The sequence below is a fragment of the Podarcis pityusensis genome (assembly GCF_964106645.2).
Source record: "Podarcis pityusensis genome assembly, chromosome: 4".
In the NCBI taxonomy this organism is placed as follows: Eukaryota; Metazoa; Chordata; class Lepidosauria; order Squamata; family Lacertidae; genus Podarcis; species Podarcis pityusensis.
Window position 1 is genome coordinate 10,644,349 of NC_138027.1, and position 22,141 is coordinate 10,666,489.

The 22,141-nt window shown below is 45.7% G+C and overlaps 1 protein-coding gene across 10 annotated transcripts in view; it reads right to left on the minus strand.

Moving 5' to 3' along the window:
- The window catches only part of TENM4 (teneurin transmembrane protein 4), a 645,695-nt gene that overhangs the window by 141,618 nt on the left and 481,936 nt on the right, over window positions 1-22,141 (minus strand). For all 10 annotated transcript variants that reach the window (XM_081001709.1, XM_081001708.1, XM_081001716.1 and 7 more), the window contains 2 exons: window positions 5,579-5,680; window positions 2,359-2,553 (listed from right to left, as the gene is read on the minus strand). In XM_081001709.1, the coding sequence (XP_080857835.1) occupies window positions 2,359-2,553; window positions 5,579-5,680 (297 nt within the window). The remainder of the gene's footprint in view (window positions 1-2,358; window positions 2,554-5,578; window positions 5,681-22,141) is intronic.

Sequence of the window (22,141 nt, forward strand, 5' to 3'; positions counted from 1 at the left end):
ATTTTTGTGTTTTCATATTGTAAACCACCCTGTGATCCTTGGATGAAGGGCGGCAAAGAAATCTAATAAATAAATAAGTAAAATAAAATGTCGCTTTGATAATACAGTGGAACCTCGGCTGTTGAACGTAATCCATTCCAGAAGACCGTTCGACTTCCGAAACGTTTGACAACCAATGCACAAAGGGCTGCCAGCAATTTCAATGGTGAAAATGGAAAAACACACAGTGGAAGCCGTTTGACTTCCGAGGCGCGTTGGAAAACGGAAGCAATTACTTCCGGGTTTCCGGAGTTCAGCTTCTGAAATGTTCGGCTTCCGAGACGCTCGAAAACTGAGGTTCTACTGTATTGTACAGGCTTAATACAATGTGTGTTTGTGTGTAAGAGAGAAAAGTTAAGAGAACATTAATCAGAAAAGGCATATTTTAAACATTGGAGGAAGAAGCACTGAGGCTTCAAACCAAAAGAGATCAAGACCAGATGGCCCTCCTTTAAAGAAAAGAAATAATATTTGTGAAATATTTGAAATCAACTTTTATTAGAGGGATTTACAGTTTTTTTGGGGGGGGGAGAATCCCACAGATTTCCTAAGTAACATATTTCATAGATTCTTTTTAATGTTCCTTTCCTCTTGGCAGAACTACGAAATATTGTCTTGCATATGGGAAACAAATGCTGAGTCGGAAAGGGGAAAGCTCCCAACCACTCAAAGGCTCCTAGGAAAACGTGTTTCATTTGGTGCCTGCCCCTCTAATTCGGGGCTGCCATCCGATTAAATAATATTGGGCTTTTATTTATTTATTTAAGAATCTCTGTCCAACTTTGAAGCCTTAAGAGGCTTTCAAAGCAACGGCAAAAGAAGTTGTCTGAATAGAGCTGTAATAAAACTGCAACTGACATGAACAAAATCAGAACCATAATTATCTAAAAGCAGCAACCATTGGAATAATCAGTAAAGTTCTGCCTAATAAGTCATGGCAATGAAAATTCATCATGGAGAGGGTTCCATTTTGAAATGTGGTGGGGGTTTTTTTTTGGGGGGGGGTGTTATTGGGTTGTTTTTATTTTGATTATGTATTTTGTGGTTTTATATTTTGATTTTATTCTGTGAACCGCCCTGAGACCTCTGGGTATAGGGTGGTATATAAATTCAGTCAACAATAATACTAATAATACTACGGAACTGATGTGAGTCGTATCTCCTCAGATGTGAGTCTCACTCAGTTCAATGGGACTTACTCTGAGGTAAGCGGGCACAGAATTAAGAACTGAAGAGAAATTGTAATTCTAATATGTAATTGTCAAGCACTTCCTATTTAATTCACTGATTCGAAATGAAAGCTATGGAACGCCCTCCTTTGAGGGGTCCGAATGGCTTATTTCTCTGGGCTGCATAAAAATGGAAGAGGAATTAGACCAAAGGCCTATTGTGTCCTCACAGTGGCCATCCAGATATCTACTGGAAGCCCAAAAGCTGCACCAAAGCACAAGAGTGCAACTGTTTAAGTGTCTTGGTGTGAGGACACTGGGGTGTGTACGTGTGTGCAACGCCCCCTTCCTTACAAAACAAAAGCAAAAATTGCTGGGGGGTTTTTTTAACACCAGGGGGCATTGGTCCAGTATATCTGAAGGAGCGTCTCCACCCCCATCGTTCTACCCGGACACTGAGGTCCAGCACCGAGGGCCTTCTGGCGGTTCCCTCACTGCCAGAAGCCAAGTTACAGGGAACCAGGCAGAGGGCCTTCTCGGTAGTGGCGCCTTCCCTGTGGAACACCCTCCCACCAGATGTCAAAGAGAACAACAACTACCAGGCTTTTAGAAGACATCTGAAGGCAGCCCTGTTTCAGGAAGCTTTTAATGTTTGATGTATTATAGTATTTTAATATTCTTTTGGAAGCCGCCCAGAGTGGCCGGGGAAGCCCAGCCAGATGGGCGGGGTATAAATAATAAATTATTATTATTATTATTATTATTATTATTATTATTATTATACAAATAAAATGATGCATGTTTGCAGGTGTTCCGGCACCTCTCAGCAAAGCCCTGCTGCTTCTCTGGCTCACGACAAGACCCTCCACGGAGCCTGAAGGGGACATCCTTTAGAGAGAGTCTCCTCATGAGCCAGATGTGCAGCGGGGCTGTGTTGAGGCTCTTCGGCCTCCTGTCTAACAGCTAATGTAAAGGTGGTGTTGGCACTTCAAAGTTTGTGCGAAGTCTTGGCCTCCTCAAAAAACACATTGCGGGGGGCCGAAACGGCCTCGGCCTCTAGGACTTGGTCCGCCTGTGAACGACTCCCCTCTCTCTTGTTCTGAAAACCAAAGGGGGGAAATAAGATCCACTGGCCCATGCCTGCAAATACCTTCCTCGCAGCTCTCTCCTTTGTATCCCGGGTTGCAGATACAGGTGCCCATGATACAGGTCCCGTGGCTGTTGCAGGCGACGTCGATGCACTGGTTGGTCGGGACGTCGCATTCGGCTCCTTTCCACCCACTGTGGCACAAACAGCGCCCTTTCATGTACTGCCCGTTGCCGCTGCATAAGACCGGGCAAGATGCTGGGAAGCAGGGAAGAGAAAACAACAAGAAAGGCAACAGTTAAAAACTTCGTTCGCAAGGGGCAAAGCACTTTGCAGGTACTTAATGGTTTGCGTTTTATTAGCATTGCTCCTACTGATAGAAGGGATGCGGGTGGCGCTATGGGTTAAACCACAGAGCCTAGGGCTTGCCAATCAGAAGGTCGGCGGTTTGAATCCCCACGACGGGGTGAGCTCCCGTTGCTCGGTCCCTGCTCCCGCCAACCTAGCAGTTCGAAAGCACGTCAAAGTGCAAGTAGATAAATAGGTACCGCTCCAGCGGGAAGGTAAACGGCGTTTCCGTGCGCTGCTCTGGTTCGCCAGAAGCGGCTTAGCCATGCTGGCCACATGACCCGGAAGCTGTATGCCGGCTCCCTCGGCCAATAAAGTGAGATGAGCGCCACAACCCCAGAGTCCACCACGACTGGACCTAATTGGTCAGGGGTCCCTTTGCCTTTACCTACTGATAGCCATCCTTACCTGTTGGAGCACCTGCCTGTTGTTTCATTAGCAGCTGCTCTGTTCAGTTGGGGCTCCAAGGGGCTAGTTATTGGGCTTTTGAGAAGTCGCGGCAACTGTGTGGTCAGAATTATTAGCCCCCTCCCAGCCCATGTGCATCAAGGCATCTATTCCCATGCCCTATATTTTCACATCGTCTTTCCAATTAATGGCTCTTGTGGCTTCCTGAGCTCAGCTGTCCCACGCCTGACCTAACAACCAGCACAAGCCTGCCGTGAAAGGTTTCTAGGGATGTTGAATCTGGAGCTTCTGCCAAAACCCACAACGTCTATTAAGCCTGAGATGGGTTGTTATTCCATTGCCTCTGCTGAGAGACCAGCTGCCTTTGGTTCTGCTCAGCTGTTCCCCAACAGCAGCTGTTCCTCAGGCTACCGGAATGGTTTCCATCCCAGCTGGTCATTCTTAATGATTGCAGTTTGCTTGTTTTCCTCCTCTGTCCCCACACCCTTTTCCTTTTGTGTGTGTGTGTCTGGCAACAGGGACTGTAAACCAACTCTGGGAACCTTTTTGCTGTTATGAGAATGAGCCACAGCAACCCTTGGGTTCTTTGAAAGGCCTACATGAGTGATCCTTAGCAATGCTGGGACCTCATGCAAGGCACAGACCTCATTGTTTTGCGTGTTTCCTATGACGAGTCTCATGCACTTTAAACTATTTTGCACTGACTTGCTTCAGCCTCGGATTTCCGTGCAAAGCCTTGAGTCCCTCTTTATGGAGCATTGCAGGCTATAGGGGAAAAACCTCCATAAACCTTTTAACTAGCCACCTTTTTTGAAGGTTTGGCTTTGTGGGAACTTCAGGTAAAGAGGTTACTTGGACTAGCCCTGGCTCCCTTCTTCAGTAATAATAATAATAATAATAATAATAATAATAATAATAATAATTTATTAAAGTGGTGCCCCGCAAGACGAATGCCTCGCAAGACGGAAAACTCGCTAGACGAAAGGGTTTTGCGGTTTTTGAGCTGCTTCGCAAGACGAATTTCCCTATGGGCTTGCTTCGCAAGACGGAAACGTCTTGCAAGTTTGTTTCCTTTTTCTTAACACCGTTAATACAGTTGCGACTTGACTTCGAGGAGCAACTCATAGAACGCGGTGTGGTAGCCTTTTTTGAGGTTTTTGGTGATTTTTGAAGCTTTTCCAAAACTTTTCCGACACCGTGCTTCGCAAGACGAAAAATTCGCTAGACGAAAAAACTCGTGGAACGAATTAATTTCGTCTTGCGAGGCACCACTGTATTTATACCACAACTATCTGGCAGGGCTTCCCCAGCCACTCTGGGCAGCTTCCAACAAAATATTAAAAAACAGTAATGCATCAAACATTAAAAGCTTCCCTAAACTGGGCTGCCTTCAGATGTCTTCTAAAAGTCTGGTAGTTGTTGTTCTCTTTGACATCTGGTGGGAAGGTGTTCCACAGGGCGGGTGCCACCACCGATAAGGCCCTCTGCCTGGTTCCCTGTAACTTGGCTTCTCACAGTGAGGGAACCGCCAGAATGCCCTCGGAGCTGGACCTCAGTGTCCAGGTAGAACACTGGGGGTGGAGACGCTCCTTCAGATATACTGGACCGAGGCCGTTCAGGGCTTTAAAGGTCAGCACCAACACTTTGAATTGTGCTTGGAAACATACAGTGCACCAGGGCAGGCTCTCTAGGACAGGCACAGGCAAACTCGGCCCTCCAGATGTTTTGGGACTACAATTCCCATCACCCCTGACCACTGGTCTTGTTAGCTAGGGATAATGGGAGTTGTAGTCCCAAAACATCTGGCAGGCCGGGTTTGCCTATGCCTGCTCTAGGATAACCCCTGAGGTTCAGGCAAGGAAAAGAAGCTGCTCAGAGGGCACCTTATGGTTGACGGGAGGACAAAAGGGTCAGCCTAAGCTCAGCCAGCTATTGACAGAGCAGTTGCTGGAGAAACAATGGAACATAGTGATTGCTAAGCTTCTTGGACCAATTCTTCCCCCAAGGGGCAGTGCCCTTGATGGGTCATTGTTCTCACTGTTTGCTCACATGCAGAAACCAAAAGGAAGGGGTGGGTGTGTTTGGTTGGGGGCAGGGAGGAGTGAGGCCTGGAGAGTCTCAGATAGATAAACCCAAGATAAACCTAAAAGTACAGTGGTACCTCGGGTTACATATGCTTCAGGTTACATACGCTTCAGGTTACAAACTCCGCTAACCCAGAAATAGTACCTCGGGTTAAGAACTTTGCTTCAGGATGAGAACAGAAATCGTGCTCCAGCGGTGAGGCAGCAGCAGGAGGCCCCATTAGCTAAAGTGGTGCTTCAGGTTAAGAACAGTTTCAGGTTAGAATGGACCTCCAGAACGAATTAAGAACTGAACCCGAGGTACCACTGTATGGATAAATGTTTATAGACTAGGGGGTGGGCTCAGAATCCATCCTTGCCCTTTGCCTGGAAGCCCCCACCCCACCCACAAGATACAGTAGGGACAGTAACAAACAGCAACAAAAGTTAACCCGAATCCCTACCTCGTCCACAATCGGGACCCAGGAAGCCGAGGAAACAATGGCAGGTCCCAGAGACACAGTCCCCGTTCCCGTAGCAGTTGCTGGGGCAGTTATCCACTGATTCTGCGGGAAGGAGAAACAGAGACAACAAAAGAGTGTTTGAAGGAAAAGCAAAGGACATCAGTCATGGGAGTGGAGAACATCCATAAAAAGGTAGCGTAATTCAAACAGCAAACTTCTAATAATAAGAGAATATATTTTGAAAACAGAAACAACAACACTTAAATCATTCTCCACACCAGATGCATTCCTACATAAGGGTGACAGCAATTAAGTTTGGTACACTAAATGCCAACCATTGTGGATTTCTCCATACAATTCCAGAGAGAGGGAGTTCTATGCACCCACTTTTGCAGGAACAGCGGGATCCCTTGCATTAAAACAAACATGTGGGCACTATATGTGCCAAAACGTCCAAGCTTGTCGTAGGAACATAGGAAGCTGCCTTATACTGAGTCAGACCACTGGTCTATTTAGCCTAGCCTAGTGTTGTCTACGCCAATTGGCAGCAGCTTTCCAGAGTCCATTGGTTCGGGTCCTACCCTCCGGAGCAGGAGAAAACAAGCTTGCTCCATCTTCTACATGACATCTCTTTAGATATTGGAAGATGGCCATCATATCTCCTCTCCAAACTCCTCTTTCCAGGCTAAACACACCCAGCTCCTTCAACCGTTCCTCATCAGGTTTGGTTTCCAGACCCTTGATCATCTTATAGCAATAAATGTAATTTTATTATATAACCCCTGCCCACCTGGCTGGGCTGCCCCAGTCACATCTTGGTTGCCCCCCCTCTGCACACATTCCTGCTTGATAACATCCTTCTTAAATTGTGGTACCCATAACTGGACACAGTATTCCATGTGTGGTCTGACCAAGGCAGAATAGCAGAATAGAGTGGAACTATTACTTCCCTTGATCTAGAAATAATAATAATTTATTATTATTTATAGCCCGCCCATCAGGCTAGGTTCCCCCAGTCACTCTGGGCAGCTTTCAACAGAGCATTAAAACAGAATAAAACTTTAAACATTAAAAACTTCCCTAAACAGGGCTGCTTTCAGATGTCTTCTAAAAGTCAGATAGTTGTTTATTTCTTTGACATCTGAAGGGAGGGCGTTCCACAGGGCAGGTGCCACTATCGAGAAGGCCCTCTGCCTAGTTCCCTGTAACCTCACTTTTTGTAGTGAGGGAACCGCCAGAAGACGGTCCGGGATGAACAATGGGGGTGGAGACACTCCTTCAGGTATAATGGGCCAAGGCCATTTAGGGCTTTCAAGGTCAGCACCAACACTTTGAATTGTGCTCGGAAACGAACTGGGAGCCAATGTAGGTCTTTCAGGACCAGTGTTATATGGTCTCAATGGCCGCTCCCAACCACCAGACTGTGTCTGCATTCTGGGTTAGTTGTAGTTTCCGGGTCACCTTCAAAGGTAGCCCTACATAGAGCGCATTGCAGTAGTCCAAGCGAGAGATAACTAGAGCATGCACCACTCTGGCGAGACAGTCCACGGGCAGGTAGGGTCTCAGCCTGTGTACCAGATGGAGCTGGTAGACAGCTGCCCTGGACACAGAATTGACCTGACCCTCCATGGACAGCTGTGAGTCCAAAATTAACTCCAGGCTGCGCACCTGGTCCTTCAGAGGCACAGTTACCCCTTTCAGGACCAGGGAGTCCTCCACACCTGCCCGCCCCCTGTCCCTCAAAAACAGTACTTCTGTCTTGTCAGGATTCAACCTCAATCTGTTAGCCGCCATCCATCCTCCAACCGCCTCCAGACACTTGACTTTGGTTGATGCAGCCTAGAATAGCATCAGCTTTTTTTTGCTGTTGCATCACACTGTGGACTCATGTTAAGCTTGTGGTCCACCAGATCCTTTTCACGTGTACTGCTAGTAAGCCAGGTGTCCCCCATCTTATATTTGTGCAGCTGGTTTCATGCCAGAGACATTCCCAGCCACCGGGGATTGGACCTGGGACCTTCATGCAAAGTAGATGCTGTCCCACTGAGCTCTAGCCCTTCCCCTTAACAGATCAACAGATTAGGATACTTGCCTAATTGTTTATTTTCTTACAGTGCATTTATTTATTTTAGCGGATTCCGACTTTGGAGGACGTCAAAGTCAATTAACAGCAAAGAATCAAAAAGCTGTATCGAAATCAGAGACATCCAGCGCAACTCCGAGAAAGACGACATCCCTAAAGCTGTGTAGTTATTTACATAATTCAAAATATCTATGTAGCAGAACTCCTGCTTCTTGCCTGAGCAGGCAGCATTAATTTATTCCATATACGATGTAATGCTTTTGCTAAATAACTCCAGAAAAACCAGAAACATACACTATTTCTTGTCTTCAAACTTCATTTTGTTTTAATGACAGCTCAAACTATTAGTGTTTACAATTTGCTTTTAATATAGGAAAAAACACACATGGCTTATTAAACACACTTTTTTTTTTTAACCCGCGAAGAGAAAATAAAGATCATTTTGATGATTTATTCGCCGACGTTTGCATGAAGACAGGTATGGCGGTGTGTGTGGCGTTTGGAGAAATGACAAAATACCATGGTTCGTTTGAGTCTATTGTTTCTGGTTCACACTCCATGCAATGTGTGTCATATTAAAATAGGATGTAATTATATAGGAGCGGCCTTAACTTAGCTAGATCTCTGTGTGTGTGTGTGTGTGTGTGCGTGTGTGCGTGTGTGTCCCCACTGAAACAAGTTAGAAACAATGGAAGCGGTGAGGAAACAACTCTCTTTTTAAGAGCTTGGTTCAGGTTTTTGCTGCAACTGAGCCATTTCATAAACCTCTCACAAAAAATAACCGTTGAACTATCCAATAAAAGAGGTCTTAAAAGCACAAGCCTTTCTAGATGACGCAATGCTCACTGTGAGGCATTGGTCACTGTACTCTGATGTAAAAGACATTTGTACTGGGCCCAATCTGGTCAACAATAGAAAGTGTCCTTTCATACTGCATCACGGTGTGGTACGCTGGTTTGACATCATCTGATGGGAAGTGCCTACAGAGGGTGGTGAATACAGCACAAGATATTATGGGCTGTCCCGTGAATCCACTGGATGAAATAGCGGAAGAAGGTTGCCTCAGGAGAGTGAGGAAAAGTCTCAGGGATGATTCACACCCTGGCCAGCACTTTCTTGATCTCCTGCCCTCGGGCAGAAGATATAGAAGCATGACTAGTCGCACCAACAGGATAAAGAACAGCTTCTATCCATGGGCTGTTAGGCTGCTGAATGAAAAGATAACAAGAGGGCAACTGACTTTCGGGTTTGGTGGGTGTGTGTCAGTAAACGAGGGGAATTAAGACTAAGAGAGCTGAGTGGGGGGTGCTCCTGTAATCTCACTGTATACAAGTTGTACAAGTGACAATAAAGGATTTCAATGATGATGATTTCAAATTACTTCATCTCCAATAAAAGGAGAGGGGTACACGCTGCTCCAAAGAGAGGTCAAAACTTGTAAGATGAACCCCGCTGGGTTAGAACAAAGGCCACAAGGATCTGATTTGCCCAAGATCAAAAGGATTTGAATCCCGTTTAGAATAATAGAATAGTAGAGTTGGAAGGGACCCCAAGGGTCATCTAGTCCAACCCCTTGCAATTCAGGAATCTCAGCTAAAGCATCCATGGCAGATGGCCGCCCAAACTCTGCTTAGAAACCTCCAAGGAAGGGGAGTCCATAGCCTCCCAAGGGAGACGGTTCCACTGCCAAACAGCTCTTACTAGGTCTTAATCCAGCAGTTGCTGTTTTTCTCCTTTTTAAAGGACTGTCAGCTGGATAGAGCAATGTGCATGCACACGAAAGCTTATACAAAGAACAAACTTAGTTGGTCTCTAAGGTGCAACTAGACATTTTTATTATTATTTTATATACAGTGGTACCTCTGGTTGTGAACAGGATCCGTTCCGGAGCCCCGTTTGCAACATGAGCAGAACACAACCCGTGTCTGCGGGTTGCGATTCGCCACTTCTGCGCATGACATCATTTTGAGCGTCTGCGCATGCGCAAGCGGCAAAACCTGGAAGTAACCCTTTCCGGTACTTCCGGATCACCACGGGACGCAACCTGAAAAGATTTAACCTGAAGCAAACATAACAAGAGGTATGACTGTGTATCAACTGCGTTGGACCAACATGGCTATCTACCTGAATCTAGAGCATTTTGAGGCACAACTTGCGCGGGGCGAACATCTAAGGGCACCACGTTGACTACTCCTGTCTCCTTAGCGGCACACCTCTCAGGGCATCCATTCACGGAGCTGTTGGAGCCTGTTTAGTCCCCTGCGACCCACGGGGCAGACCTCGGAGACAGCAGAGTCACGAAACACTTGCCAGTTGGCAAGCAGCAAGCATGATATAGTGCAGCAAGCCTTGCCCTGTCCTGCAATTACCCATGTGAATTACTTTTTCTCCGGACAAAATGCAATTATATATATTAAAGAGATGGACAAATTGGCTGGTCTCCCAATAGATCTTCCTCCTCTCCCTCCCCCACCTCGCTTTCAGATTAATTATCCACCCTCTGGCGGGCTTGGGTGGGCCAGCAGAACAGCAAATGTTGCAATATTTCTTCCTTATTTATCTACTGGGTAGCATCATGCTTAATTACTAGGGGTCTCTCTCTCTCCCTCTCTCTCTTGGGCTAGAGGCCAAGGCAATGCCTTCCCAACACCAGGCCTTATTAGAGGCTTTGCTAATGAAAATGCATGTTAAGAGTTACATATTTTATAGCCTCCGTGCTTTGCTCGCGGCTCCCCAGGCATCGAGGAACGAACAAGCTGGCGTCAAGGAGAAACCAAACCAAACAAAACCCAAGCACTGCGAATTTAGCAGGGCAGGGAGGGCAGCATAGCTGTCAACCGTCCCTTATTTGGCAGGAAACTCCCTTATCCTAGTGCCGTGTCCCGCTGCTGTCCCTTATTGATGATGTCCCTTAAATTTCCCGGGTTTCAAAGGAAGCAGCCCCTCTCCCTCCCTCCCTGCCGGCCAGGGAGGAGGGAGGCTCCAACTGTGTTGCTTGGCTGCGTTGCTCACCCAATAAGGAGTCTAAGAACGACTGGGGGGTGGAGCTTGCATGCCTTGTGCTGATCAAATCGGCCGCGTTGCCTGGGGACTCGCTTTTGCTCAGCGCTTCCCAGCGGAGAGGTGATGGTGGTTTTCCTTGCTGCATCCCCTTTGCCGGGTTGCTGCGCTGTGGGAACCACCACTTGAGGCTTCGTTTGGCTGCTGGCTGGGCTTTCTGCCTTTGGCTCGGAGGGGCTCAGAAGTTGAACATACCTGTGCTGGGAAAATCCCTTATTTTGGCTGCTGATCCCTTATTTTCGAGGCTGCTGGTCCTTTATTTTAAAATCTGTAAGTTGACAGCTACGGAGGGCAGCAGCTTGCATGCAGTTAGAACCAGCAGCAATTTCCAAGGAACAGATCTCGGCTCTGCTTTGTTACTGCAGGTGAAAGGCCAGCCAGCCGCTTGCACCACCTGTGCCCATGTTTTTGCAACAGCAGCCGCTCCCCGTTGAAACCAACGGGCTTCTGGACTGCAGAACAGCCAAAATGGGCTCAAGGCAATAGATCAGCTGCAGTACTCCGGCTGCTTCCCTTCTTCCTGGTTTCCGTGTTGTGGTGCACAACTGGCTGGGGACACTGCAAAGGTGCGTTATTACGTGTCACCAGCCAGAAGGCGAACTTGTACCGTGGGCTTTCTGGAAGCTGCGGCGGAATGAATCCTAACTCTTGCGTACCTTTGGGGGGTGAAGTCAAATTGTTGGGAGGTTGCAGTGCCTGCTGTGGTTGCAGAGAGACGCCAGGCCCGTTGGCCAGCCAGCTGTGTGTTACGAAGATGTCTGCAAATGTGATATTAAGGCTGGCAGCATCAACCCTGCTGCGAGGGAATCCCTTTCTGATGACTGCAGTGCCTACAGATATGTAATGAAGGTGCCTGGTGAGCCTCCCTGGGGAGAGCATTCCACAAATGGGGAGCCACTGCAGAAAAGGCCCTGTTCTCATGTTGCCACCGTCCGGACGTCTCACGGAGGAGGTACACAAAGAAAAGCCTCAGATGGTGATTGCAGGGTCTGGGTTGGTTTCTATAGGGAGAGGCGGCCCTTGAGTCACTTCAGTCTCGAGTGATTTAAGGTTTCATAGGTCAAAGCCAGCACTTTGAACTGGGCCTGGAAACTAAGTATTGGCATTATATGCTCAAGTGAGCAACAGGTGAGCAACCGGGCTGCTCAATTCTGCACCAGCTGAAGTTTCAGAACCATTTCAGAGGAAGCCCCACATATAACATGCTGCAGTAATCTAGCCTAGAGGTTACCCGAGCGTACAGCATTGCTTTTGACTGTTGGTTTGTTCTGTTTAGTTTTCCCTCTTTGCTTTAAAAAATAGTATCTGTAATTCTACATATCTTGGTCTTCCTCGTGAACACAGAGATCCCTCTCTAGTTCCTTTGCGGCTAAGGCTGTGTGCACCTCACCCCTTACTCCTGGGTCTATTATGCTCCCACTACTAGTGTCTGAAGCCAAGTGGACTTGCTTTTTGAGTCACAGTCCATAGGTATCCTGCAGCTTCATGAGAAACACTGCTGTTTGATGTGCTCACCCTCAAGCCAGCTTCCGAACGATTAGAAAACGAAAGCTGTGGTTCAGCTGAGGTGTGTACAGTTAATAATAATAATAATAATAATAATAATAATAATAATAAATTTTATTTATACCCCGCCCTCCCCAGCCAGAGCCGGGCTCAGGGCGGCTAACACCAGTAAAATTACAGTAAAAACGTAATAGGAAAAAAAACACCCCAATTTAAAATACAGGTTAAAATGCAATTTAAAATGCAGCCTCATTTTAAAAGTAGCCCATAGATCAAAGCTATAAGGGGAGGGAAACATAAGGGTCAGACTGAGTCCAAACCAAAGGCCAGGCAGAACAGCTCTGTCTTGCAGGCCCTGCGGAAAGATGTCAAGTCCCGCAGGGCCCTAGTCTCTTGTGGCAGAGTGTTCCACCAAGTTGGGGCCAGTACTGAAAAGGCCCTGGCCCTAGTTGAGACCAATCTAACCACCTTGCGACTTGGGACCTCCAAAGTGTTGTCATTTGTGGACCTTAAGGTCCTCTGTGGGGCATACCAGGAGAGGGGGTCCCATAGGTACGTGGGTCCTAGGTCACATAGGGCTTTAAACTTCAGGCAACCGTTGCACATGCTCAGATGATGGCTTCAGTGAACTGGGGTTTGGAGGGGGGGAACAATGGGTGTCGGGGTGAAGACATCCACACCCTCTCTCAGGTGTGAAAAGCAACATAAAAAAAGCCAATTGGGACACAGCTGGGGGGAATGGGGGTAATGGGGACGACCTCACTGCCTTTCAAGCCGCTAATGGGTACATAGCGGAAGTTCTGGCTTCACAGATATTGGGACTCATCACCCAAATTCTCTATTAGGGTGCTAAGAGAATACATTGCAGAAATATAAGGTGATTTTTGGTTTAAGTTAATTACGTGTTGAGACCTTTAAACCTCCCTCTTAAATAAATTCAGACAAGACTCAAATTTTGGTTTGGTTTTTGGCAGAATTTAGGCCACAACTTTATTGATTACAGAAAGTGACTGGTTGCATAGGCTCTGGTTCGACTAGCTCCCTGCCATGCAGGTAGCACTGACCCAGGGTTCCGGCATAGGTCAGCCAAGGGTGAACACCTGGATAAGCGGAAAGCCGGGAACAGGCTATCTCCGCCACCCAAATGCCCCCCGGACATAGGCATGGGCACAACCCCCTCTCAGGGGTTGACCAAACCATCAAGCTCCTGGATTCCTTTAACTGTATACCCTTCACATAGGGATGGCGAGAGCCTCCTCCCATCCCTATCACCTGAACCAGAGCCTATCTGCAACCTTACAAGTTGTGACGATTTGCTACACAGCAGGCAAAACCCAAATGGCACCAGTCAATCAGCCAAGTAGGGAAAATTCCTGCCGTGCTCCTGTTCCAACGACAGACGACGCACGATGGCATAGCAAGGTCAAGCGCACAACCCTAAAAGTAGGGAGAGGTGGGCGGGTATTCTGAATGCATGCGCCAAAAGAGGAAGCTCTGGGTCACGTGCATGGGCATAAATAGGTCCCTCGAACCGTTTGGACTGCGTCCCATTGGCCTGATTGAACCCTGCATCAAGGGACCTACCAATCGGGTGTAGTGGCTATCCAAACATACCCACCCACAACACAGGGTTAGGTTGCCAGGTCCCACCACAACACGTGTCCTCTTTAAGGGAGGACCTGATTTATCATTTAAATAATTTGGAAGACACTTTTCTGCTGTTCTATTCAAACGATGTGCAACCATACCAATGCAAATTGAGAACTGGGGAGTGGGGTGGAATCCACAATGAATCAACTGCACAACAAACAAGTTCTGAGATATATATATATACAGTGGTACCTCGGGTTAAGTACTTAATTCGTTCCGGAGGTCCGTGCTTAACCTGAAACTGTTCTTAACCTGAAGCACCACTTTAGCTAATGGGGACTCACGCTGCTGCCGCCGCGCAATTTCTGTTCTCATCCTGAAGCAAAGTTCTTAACCTGAGGTAATATTTTTGGGTTAGCGGAGTCTGTAACCTGAAGCATATGTAACCCAAGGTACCACTATATATATATATATATATATATATATATATATATATATATATAATGATATATATAAAATAAATATATTTGGAGGTCTCAGCACTGACTAGTTTTGCTTCCCTGCACATCTGTCACAAATCAGCTCATGCACGTATTGCCCAACATGTCCAAATGATGGAAACTCGGCTCGCCGCCACCACCCGACAGATAATGTGGCAAAACACAGTTAATACTGATTGATGAAGGCAAGGGAAGCCCAGCAAATGAATGATAATTTTTCGGGAATCACGAGGCCACGTCCTCAAAACTCTTGCTCTGTCTTATTCCTTTTCCGTACCTTCTAATGTTGGTCATTTATCACCCATGTCAGTAAGCTGGTTGGTGCAGACACCCTCGCCAGGCAGAATGCTTCGTTTACGCTTCTGCGGACTCAAAGACACAGTTCTCCGAGTGTAGGCTCAAAAATGGGGGCAATTAGAAAAAGGACTTGATGCCTGTCCCAGATTTGCACACTTTGACCATTACTGCTGTGTTGTTGTTTTTCTGGTATTGGCTGAATTTTCTTCTTGGGCCTAAGTGCCTTTAAAGATAATGGCCATATTAAAGCAATTATTCAATAGTATAGAGCAGCGGTCAGCAAACTTTTTCAGCAGGGGGACGGTCCACTGTCCCTCAGACCTTGTTGGGGGGCCGGACTATTTTTTTTCTCTTTAAAATGAACGAATTCCTATGCCCCACAAATAACCCAGAGATGCATTTTAAATAAAAGCACACATTCTATGTGCTGTACTGTTTTTAACATTTGATTGGGAGCCGCCCGGAGTGGCTGGGGAAACTCAGCCAGATGGGCGGGGTATTAATAATAAATTATATTATTATTATTATTCTACTCATGTAAAAACATGCTGATTCCTGGACTGTCCGTGGGCCGGATTTAGAAGGCGATTAGGCCGGATCCAGCCCCTGGGCCTTAGTTTGCTTACCCATGGTATAGATTGTCACACCTTGCTGTACATTACAGTGGTACCTCGGGTTACATACGCTTCAGGTTACATACGCTTCAGGTTACAGACTCCGCTAACCCAGAAATAGTACCTCAGGTTAAGAACTTTGCTTCAGGATGAGAACAGGAATCGCGCGGCGGCGGAATGGCAGCAGCGGGAGGCCCCATTAGCTAAAGTGGTGCTTCAGGTTAAGAACAGTTTCAGGTTAAGAACGGACCTCCAGAACGAATTAAGTACGTAACCAGAGGTACCACTGTACCTCTGACCAGACCAGGACAAAACCAACAACACAGGAGCAAGAAACTGAGGCACCACTGTAGTTTAAAAATGGGCAGGGGACAAGAATATTATTGGCACAAAAATGGAAACAAGAAGAATTACCAATGAAAGAAGAATGGAGGATGAAGTCGATGGACTACGCAGAATTAGATAAATTAACAGGAAAGATTCGAAACCGGCAGGATCAGAGATTCTTAGAAGACTGGAGTAAACATATGAACTATTTGAAAAGTAACTGTGATGAACAGATTACGCTAGTAGGACTGCAAGAAGTTTTGTAAGGTGGATTATTTGAAATATTGCAAGAAAGACTATGAAGAGAACTATTAGTTAAGGATAATTATATGTAATACAGAAAGCAAAAAATGCAGAATAAGTGATAAAAACAGAAAATCATCAGAGGTGTTGATGGAAGTCCAAAATATTGTATAAGATGAGAAGTTGCTGTATTCTTCGCTCTATAAGATGCACCAGACCACAAGACACACCTAGTTTTTGGAGGAGGAAAACAAGAAAAAAAAATATTCTGAATCTCAGAAACCAGAACAGCAAGAGGGATCGCTGCACAGCGAAAGCAGCGATCCCTCTTGCTGTTCTGGCTTCTGGGATAGCTGCGCAGCCTGCATTCGCTCCATAAGATGCACACACATTTCCCCTTACTTTTTAGGAGGGAAAAAGTGAGTCTTATAGAGCAAAAAATACGGTATGTTGTATGACTGTTGGAACTGATATGTTAAAAAAATTAATTAAAATGTATATAAAAAATGAAATAAAAATGGGTGGGGGGCGGTTAGGGAAATTCATGGAAGGAGAATTAGTCATGGTGACTGTATTACCTCTGCTATCAGACACACTGTGCCTCTGAAAGCCATTTTCTGGGAATCACAAGCAGGAGAATGTCACTGGACTCATGTCCCGCTTGCAGGCTTCCCATAGGCATCTGGTTTTCCGTTGTGAGAAAAGAAGGCCGGAGCGAATAGGCCTTTAGTCAGATCCAGCAGGACTCGTCTTATGTTCATCAGCGAGAACACGTGCCTCAGGACCACAGAGGTGGGAAACGACACAAAGGGAATCAAAGGCGCAAAAAGGGGGCAGGAAACTGTGCATGCTTCGATTCAGTTTCAGAAATCCACCTAGTTAAACTGGGATTCAGGAACGGCATGGTGCAGGGCAGAGGAACAATGAAGGAGAAGAACCAAAGAAACCCACTCATCGCTGCTCTGAATGTCAGGCGCCTGGGGACAAGCGAAGAAAGCTTGCCACTTTTTCAAGCTCTGCTTGTGAGGTTACAAAGACATCTGGCTAGCTGCTGTTGGGGGAAAGGATGCTAGACTAGTTTGGCCTTGGTCTGATCCGCCAGGTTTGATTTCCTAACGCCAAAAGGTATGCTGCCCACGCTTGCTTCAGACGGGGGAAGAAAGGAAAGGAAAATAGCAGGCTGTGGTTAATTCCCTTTTTGTTTCTAGGTCTTGCCCTGCCCTCCCCAAAGTCGGGATATTTTTAAACCGATGTTTTGCTGCGCTGAAACGAAGCACTCTCTTCTCGCCAATTTGCCCCAGGGACTGAATGTTAAGTCTACTAAAGGGTTTCTGTGCATATATATATATATATATATTCTCTCCCTCTTCCTCTCCTTTAAACTCATACGAACACTTGCAGAAGACTAGAGGAAACAACAATTATGCAACCTTTGGAGTTCGAGTCGCAGGCCCTTTCGCTTGTAAGCAGAAAGCTGTTTTATGTTCAGTATATTACAATCTCTGCTTTTCTAGCTGGGGGCAAGGCCAGTGCTGGCTTTTGAGTTTCACTGCAAATGATAAGTTGAAGGCCATTTTAGAAACAAGGGACAAATCATGTTCACGAGTGCGTATTAAACTTGGAAGGCCACAGGGGTGGGTGGAAACAGCAGCAGGAGCCTGGCTCCTTCAAGGATATTCCTGCTGCTTCCCCTCTTGACTTTTCAGCTTTCTTTCATTTTCTCCCCCCTGAAAGACGCCTTACCTAGGAAGCTATCGGGAAACACAAGCACACAGTATTCAAATGAGAAAGTGAAAGCAAGAGCGAGTGTTTCCCTGTCTTCCTCCTATTGTTGTGGCCAATGAGTGCAAGCGCTCTAGGACTGTAGGACTTCTTTAAATCAGAGCTTTCCAAATTGTGCATCGCGACACATTAGTGCATCAGCTGTAGTGTGTGAGTGTGTCGTGCGAATGCCCCCTATGCTCTTCCCGGGGCTGGAAAGGGGTTAGTTTAACCTCTGGTTTGCTAGTAAAAGTGAATTACCGTGCCACGAAATGATGCATGTCTAAAAAGCATGTCACCAACATGAAAAGTTTGGAAAGCTCTGCTTTTAAATATTACTAAAATTAAAGTGGAATTGAAATAATGCCAATGGAAAACACACTAGATCTCAAAGCGGTTTAACAAGAAGAACGAAACAGTAAAATGATTAGTAAAAAATCTATTCAAACTCCACCCCCCCCATTAAAACTAGCGATAAACTAAACAACACCTCAGAATTCTGGCTATCCAGGTAGACTTGCCTGAATAAAAATATTTCCAGTGGGCTCTGAAAAAGAGTACAGTGAAGACATCTGCCTAATGTCATCAGGCAAGGAGTTCCAACGGGTAGGTGGGGTAGATGCTAACACACTACAAGATAAATAAATTTAGCACTGTAAACCAGTCACGAACAGAAGCAACTTCCACTTTATCATGATCCAAAATCTCTCTTAGCAGGCGTCTCAGGTAACTGCATATACATCTGGGTCTCTCTATTTCTAATTCTGGGTGCACAGCTACGGCACCCAGCTATAGGCCTCGTGTTTTCCAGGGAAGCGCGGCTTGCCTCAGAAGCTGTGCAAGTCAAAGGGATGACCCCCACCTGAGAACACCCACTCGCCAGGGGCGGAAGAGGAGGGGCAGTGGGGGCGGTATGCCCTGGGTGTCATCACTGGGGGGGGGGGTGACATTTGGCACGCCACCCGCCCGCAACTCCCAAGCCTATCCCAAGCCGTCAGGGGAAGAGGGTGTTAGCAAACCAGGCCTCCGAAGCTGCATTGTATGATTGTGTGATTCACATGTCTGTCTGTGAGGAGTGTGAGAAGGAAAGACTGGCTTATCTTTCTTCCGGTATGAGACTGTAAAACTGTACAGTCATACCTCATGGTATGTCCGCTTCATGTTACGTTCTTTCACAAATGATTTCTCCCCCTATACACAGTATCTCACTCTATCGGTTGCAGGGCTGAGAAAATTTTTCTTGAAGGCACCTTCTATCATATGTGGTGGACATGTAAGGTAGTCAAGTAATTTTGGGAATGATATATAATGAACTGAAAAAAAATGTTTAAAATAACTTTTTCTAAAAAAAACCCCAAAGCCTTTCTTTTAGGAATTTTAGGTGCTGAACTCCCAGTGGAGCAGAAAAGACGATTTATGTATGCGACCATGGTTGCTCACATGTTATTGGCCCAGAGGTGGAAAGGAGATAAAGTCCGGACCAGAGAAGAATGGCAGATCAAGTTGATGGATTATGCTTAAATGGCAAAAATGACTGGAAGAATCAGAAATCAGGAAGGCCAAAATTTTAAAAAAGAATGGGGGAAATCTATAATTTATCTTAAAAACCATTGTAAACAGTTAAAATTGTTAATAGGAATGGAATAACACTTGTAGTTAATGATGAATTTTGGATGTACTGTAATGGAGACGCAAAAGATTTGGATTAGTATAAAAGATGCAGGAGGAAATGAATAACAATAGCATTTTGGTTTCCGAACGTTTTGGAAGTTGGACGGACTTCTGGAACAGATTCTGTTCGACATCCAAGGTACAACTTATATATATATGGAGAGAGAGAGAAATTTCCTTATGTTTGGATTTTTTGCAATGAAAGCCATCCTTTGAATGAGGTAGGTCAAGTCACGGTATTTTCATCCGCACCCACCCACTTCGAGAAAAACTCTGGTTAGCAGTCAAAAAGTGTTAGCTTTTTAACAGCTTCATACGCAAGGATATGCTCAATTGCACACTCATGTATGCAAGCCCTTCACTTTTATGGGTACGAGTTAAGAGCAAGTCTTGGGAAAAACTGCCGTTCTTAAGAAGCCCCATTGTTTGGGGTCCATAAAGATTTTATATCTGCGTGCCAAAATATACAAACAGTTCGGTACTCCGAAAGAAACCCCCTGCACCCGCTAATTTATACTCTACACTGTTAGGGCTTACATGGAAATACGAGCCAGGCAGTTCTATAATGTGAAACAGGAACAAAACATGCTTTGCTTACATTATCCGAGGGTCCAAGAACATTATACACCTAACAGAGAGTGCTCAGTCTTATATAAAGGGCAGAAACTCAAACCATACTGGTTCGCTGGGGCAGGTTCCTCCGGTAACAACTGCGGCTAACACTGCAAGCCTTGTCGCAAAGGTTGAATTCGGGTCTTTGGAGAAATGTAATAGCAACAACCTCCCTCCCCCCAAAAATGCATGTGAATTAAGTTTTAAATTATGTAAACCTTTCCTTGACCCCGAAGCTAAAGTAATTATGCCAGTCAATGAAACTTTTGTAGAAACTCTTAGATCAAGAGAAGTTACCTAGCTGTAATGTGGAGAGAATTGACAAGCTGTGGTTGAGAGGGAGTGGCCGTGAGGAAACGAGGCCTGGTGGAACAATGGACACACACATATATATACTCAATGTGTGTCCATTGTTCCACCAGGCCTCGTTTCCTGGTGGACATTAAATATGTATATATATATATACATATTTGTATATATATGTATATATTTAATGGCAAAAGAAGAAAAACAGAAGTAAATTTGATGCTACCCATTTTCAATAGTGCATGAGACCAAAGGAAAACAAACCTCCTTATGCAACAACTGGCAAACTAATATCAGTGTACTGGAAGAAGCAAAGACCAGCAGTGTTGAAGCAATGATTCTTCAATATCAACTTCGTTGGACTGGTCATGTTGTGCGGATGCCTGATGATCGTCTTCCAAAGCAAATACTCTATTCCGAACTTAAAAATGGTAAGCACAATGCTGGTGGTCAACAAAAGAGGTTTCAAGACTGTCTCAAGACAAATCTAAAAAAAAGTAGGATAAACACCGACAACTGGGAAACACTGGCCTGTGAGCGCTCCAGTTGGAGAACAGCCTTTACCAAAGGTGTCATGGGCTTTGAAGACACTCGAACTCAGGACGCAAGGGAGAAACGTGCTAAGAGGAAGGCACACTTGGCAAATCCACACCGTGATCAACTCCCACCCGGAAACCAATTTCCCCACTGTGGAAGGACATGTGGATCCAGAATTGGCCTCCACAACCACTTATGGACTCATTGTTAAAACCGTGTTTATGGAAGACAATCTTACTCAGCTACGAGTGATCGCCAAGTATGAAGAAGAAGAAGAAGAGCTTTTGGTATGCTTGTGGTGCTAATAATAATAATAATAATAATAATAATAATAATAACAACCAAGCAATAATAATAATAACCAACCTGCTGTTTTTCTAGAAAAAGAGGTGCCAGAACTCATCATGAACGCCTCCCTTATTGTCTTATAATGGCAATGGTGCCCACCTGAGAGGTGCTGGAACTGAGTTCTGGTGAGTTCTGACTGAAAAAAGTCCTGATGGTGATAATAATAATTTACACACATATCTTATGGGGTACCTTTGTTTTTCACATTTAAAGCCAAACCTACCTAATCCATACTTTTTGAAACAGTACACAAATATCTTTTAAAATTCGCTCTTCTCCGAATTTTGCAATGTTGTTCCCCAGCCAAATGATGGGCACAAAAACGCAGAGATAAAGTGCACATGAAATTGCACATCTTACTGAAAATAACATCAAAACCCATTATATATGGGGAAATTGCTTCCCCCCCCCAAACACCTTTCACAATCTGATTTTGGAAATGGGAAGAATGAACTGAAGATTGGAAAGTTTCGCCTATCGCTAACACCCCCGTACCCCCAGAGCAGGCAAAGTTGGTTTTGATAACACTCTACAAATCCCTGGTTGCCTAACCTTCCCAGAGCTCTTTGCTTGGAGCAAAGCCTAGACTTGCTGACTCAAGAGCCTTTTTGCGGTATAATAATCCATTTATCCTTCATCTAACTACTCGGAGCTAAGATCAACAGGATGCATGAAAGAATGCAAGTAAGAAGGAAAACACATGAGAAGCATTGGGGCTTGGGAGGAGGGGGCTGGGAGACAGGATTTCTGGGTTGTGACAGAACTGCAGGATCACATAGAAGCATTAGTTTAGCTTATAACCACGCAGGACTTTGGTCACCAGTCTACCTTGAGTGGCGACTCCTCTGGAAAGGAGAATAAGAGGTGCAGATGCCACAGGATCACATTCACCCAGTGCTTTACCAACTGCACTGGCTCCCGGTGGAGTACAGGGTCAGGTTTAAGGTGCTGGTTTTGACCTGTAAAGCCCTAAGTGGCCTAGGACCCGCGTACCTACAGGACCGCCTCTCATGGTATGTCCCACGGAGCAGCTTAAGGTCCACAAATGACAACATTTTGGAGGTCCCAGGTCGCAAGGTGCTTAGATTGGTCTCAACTAGGGCCAGGG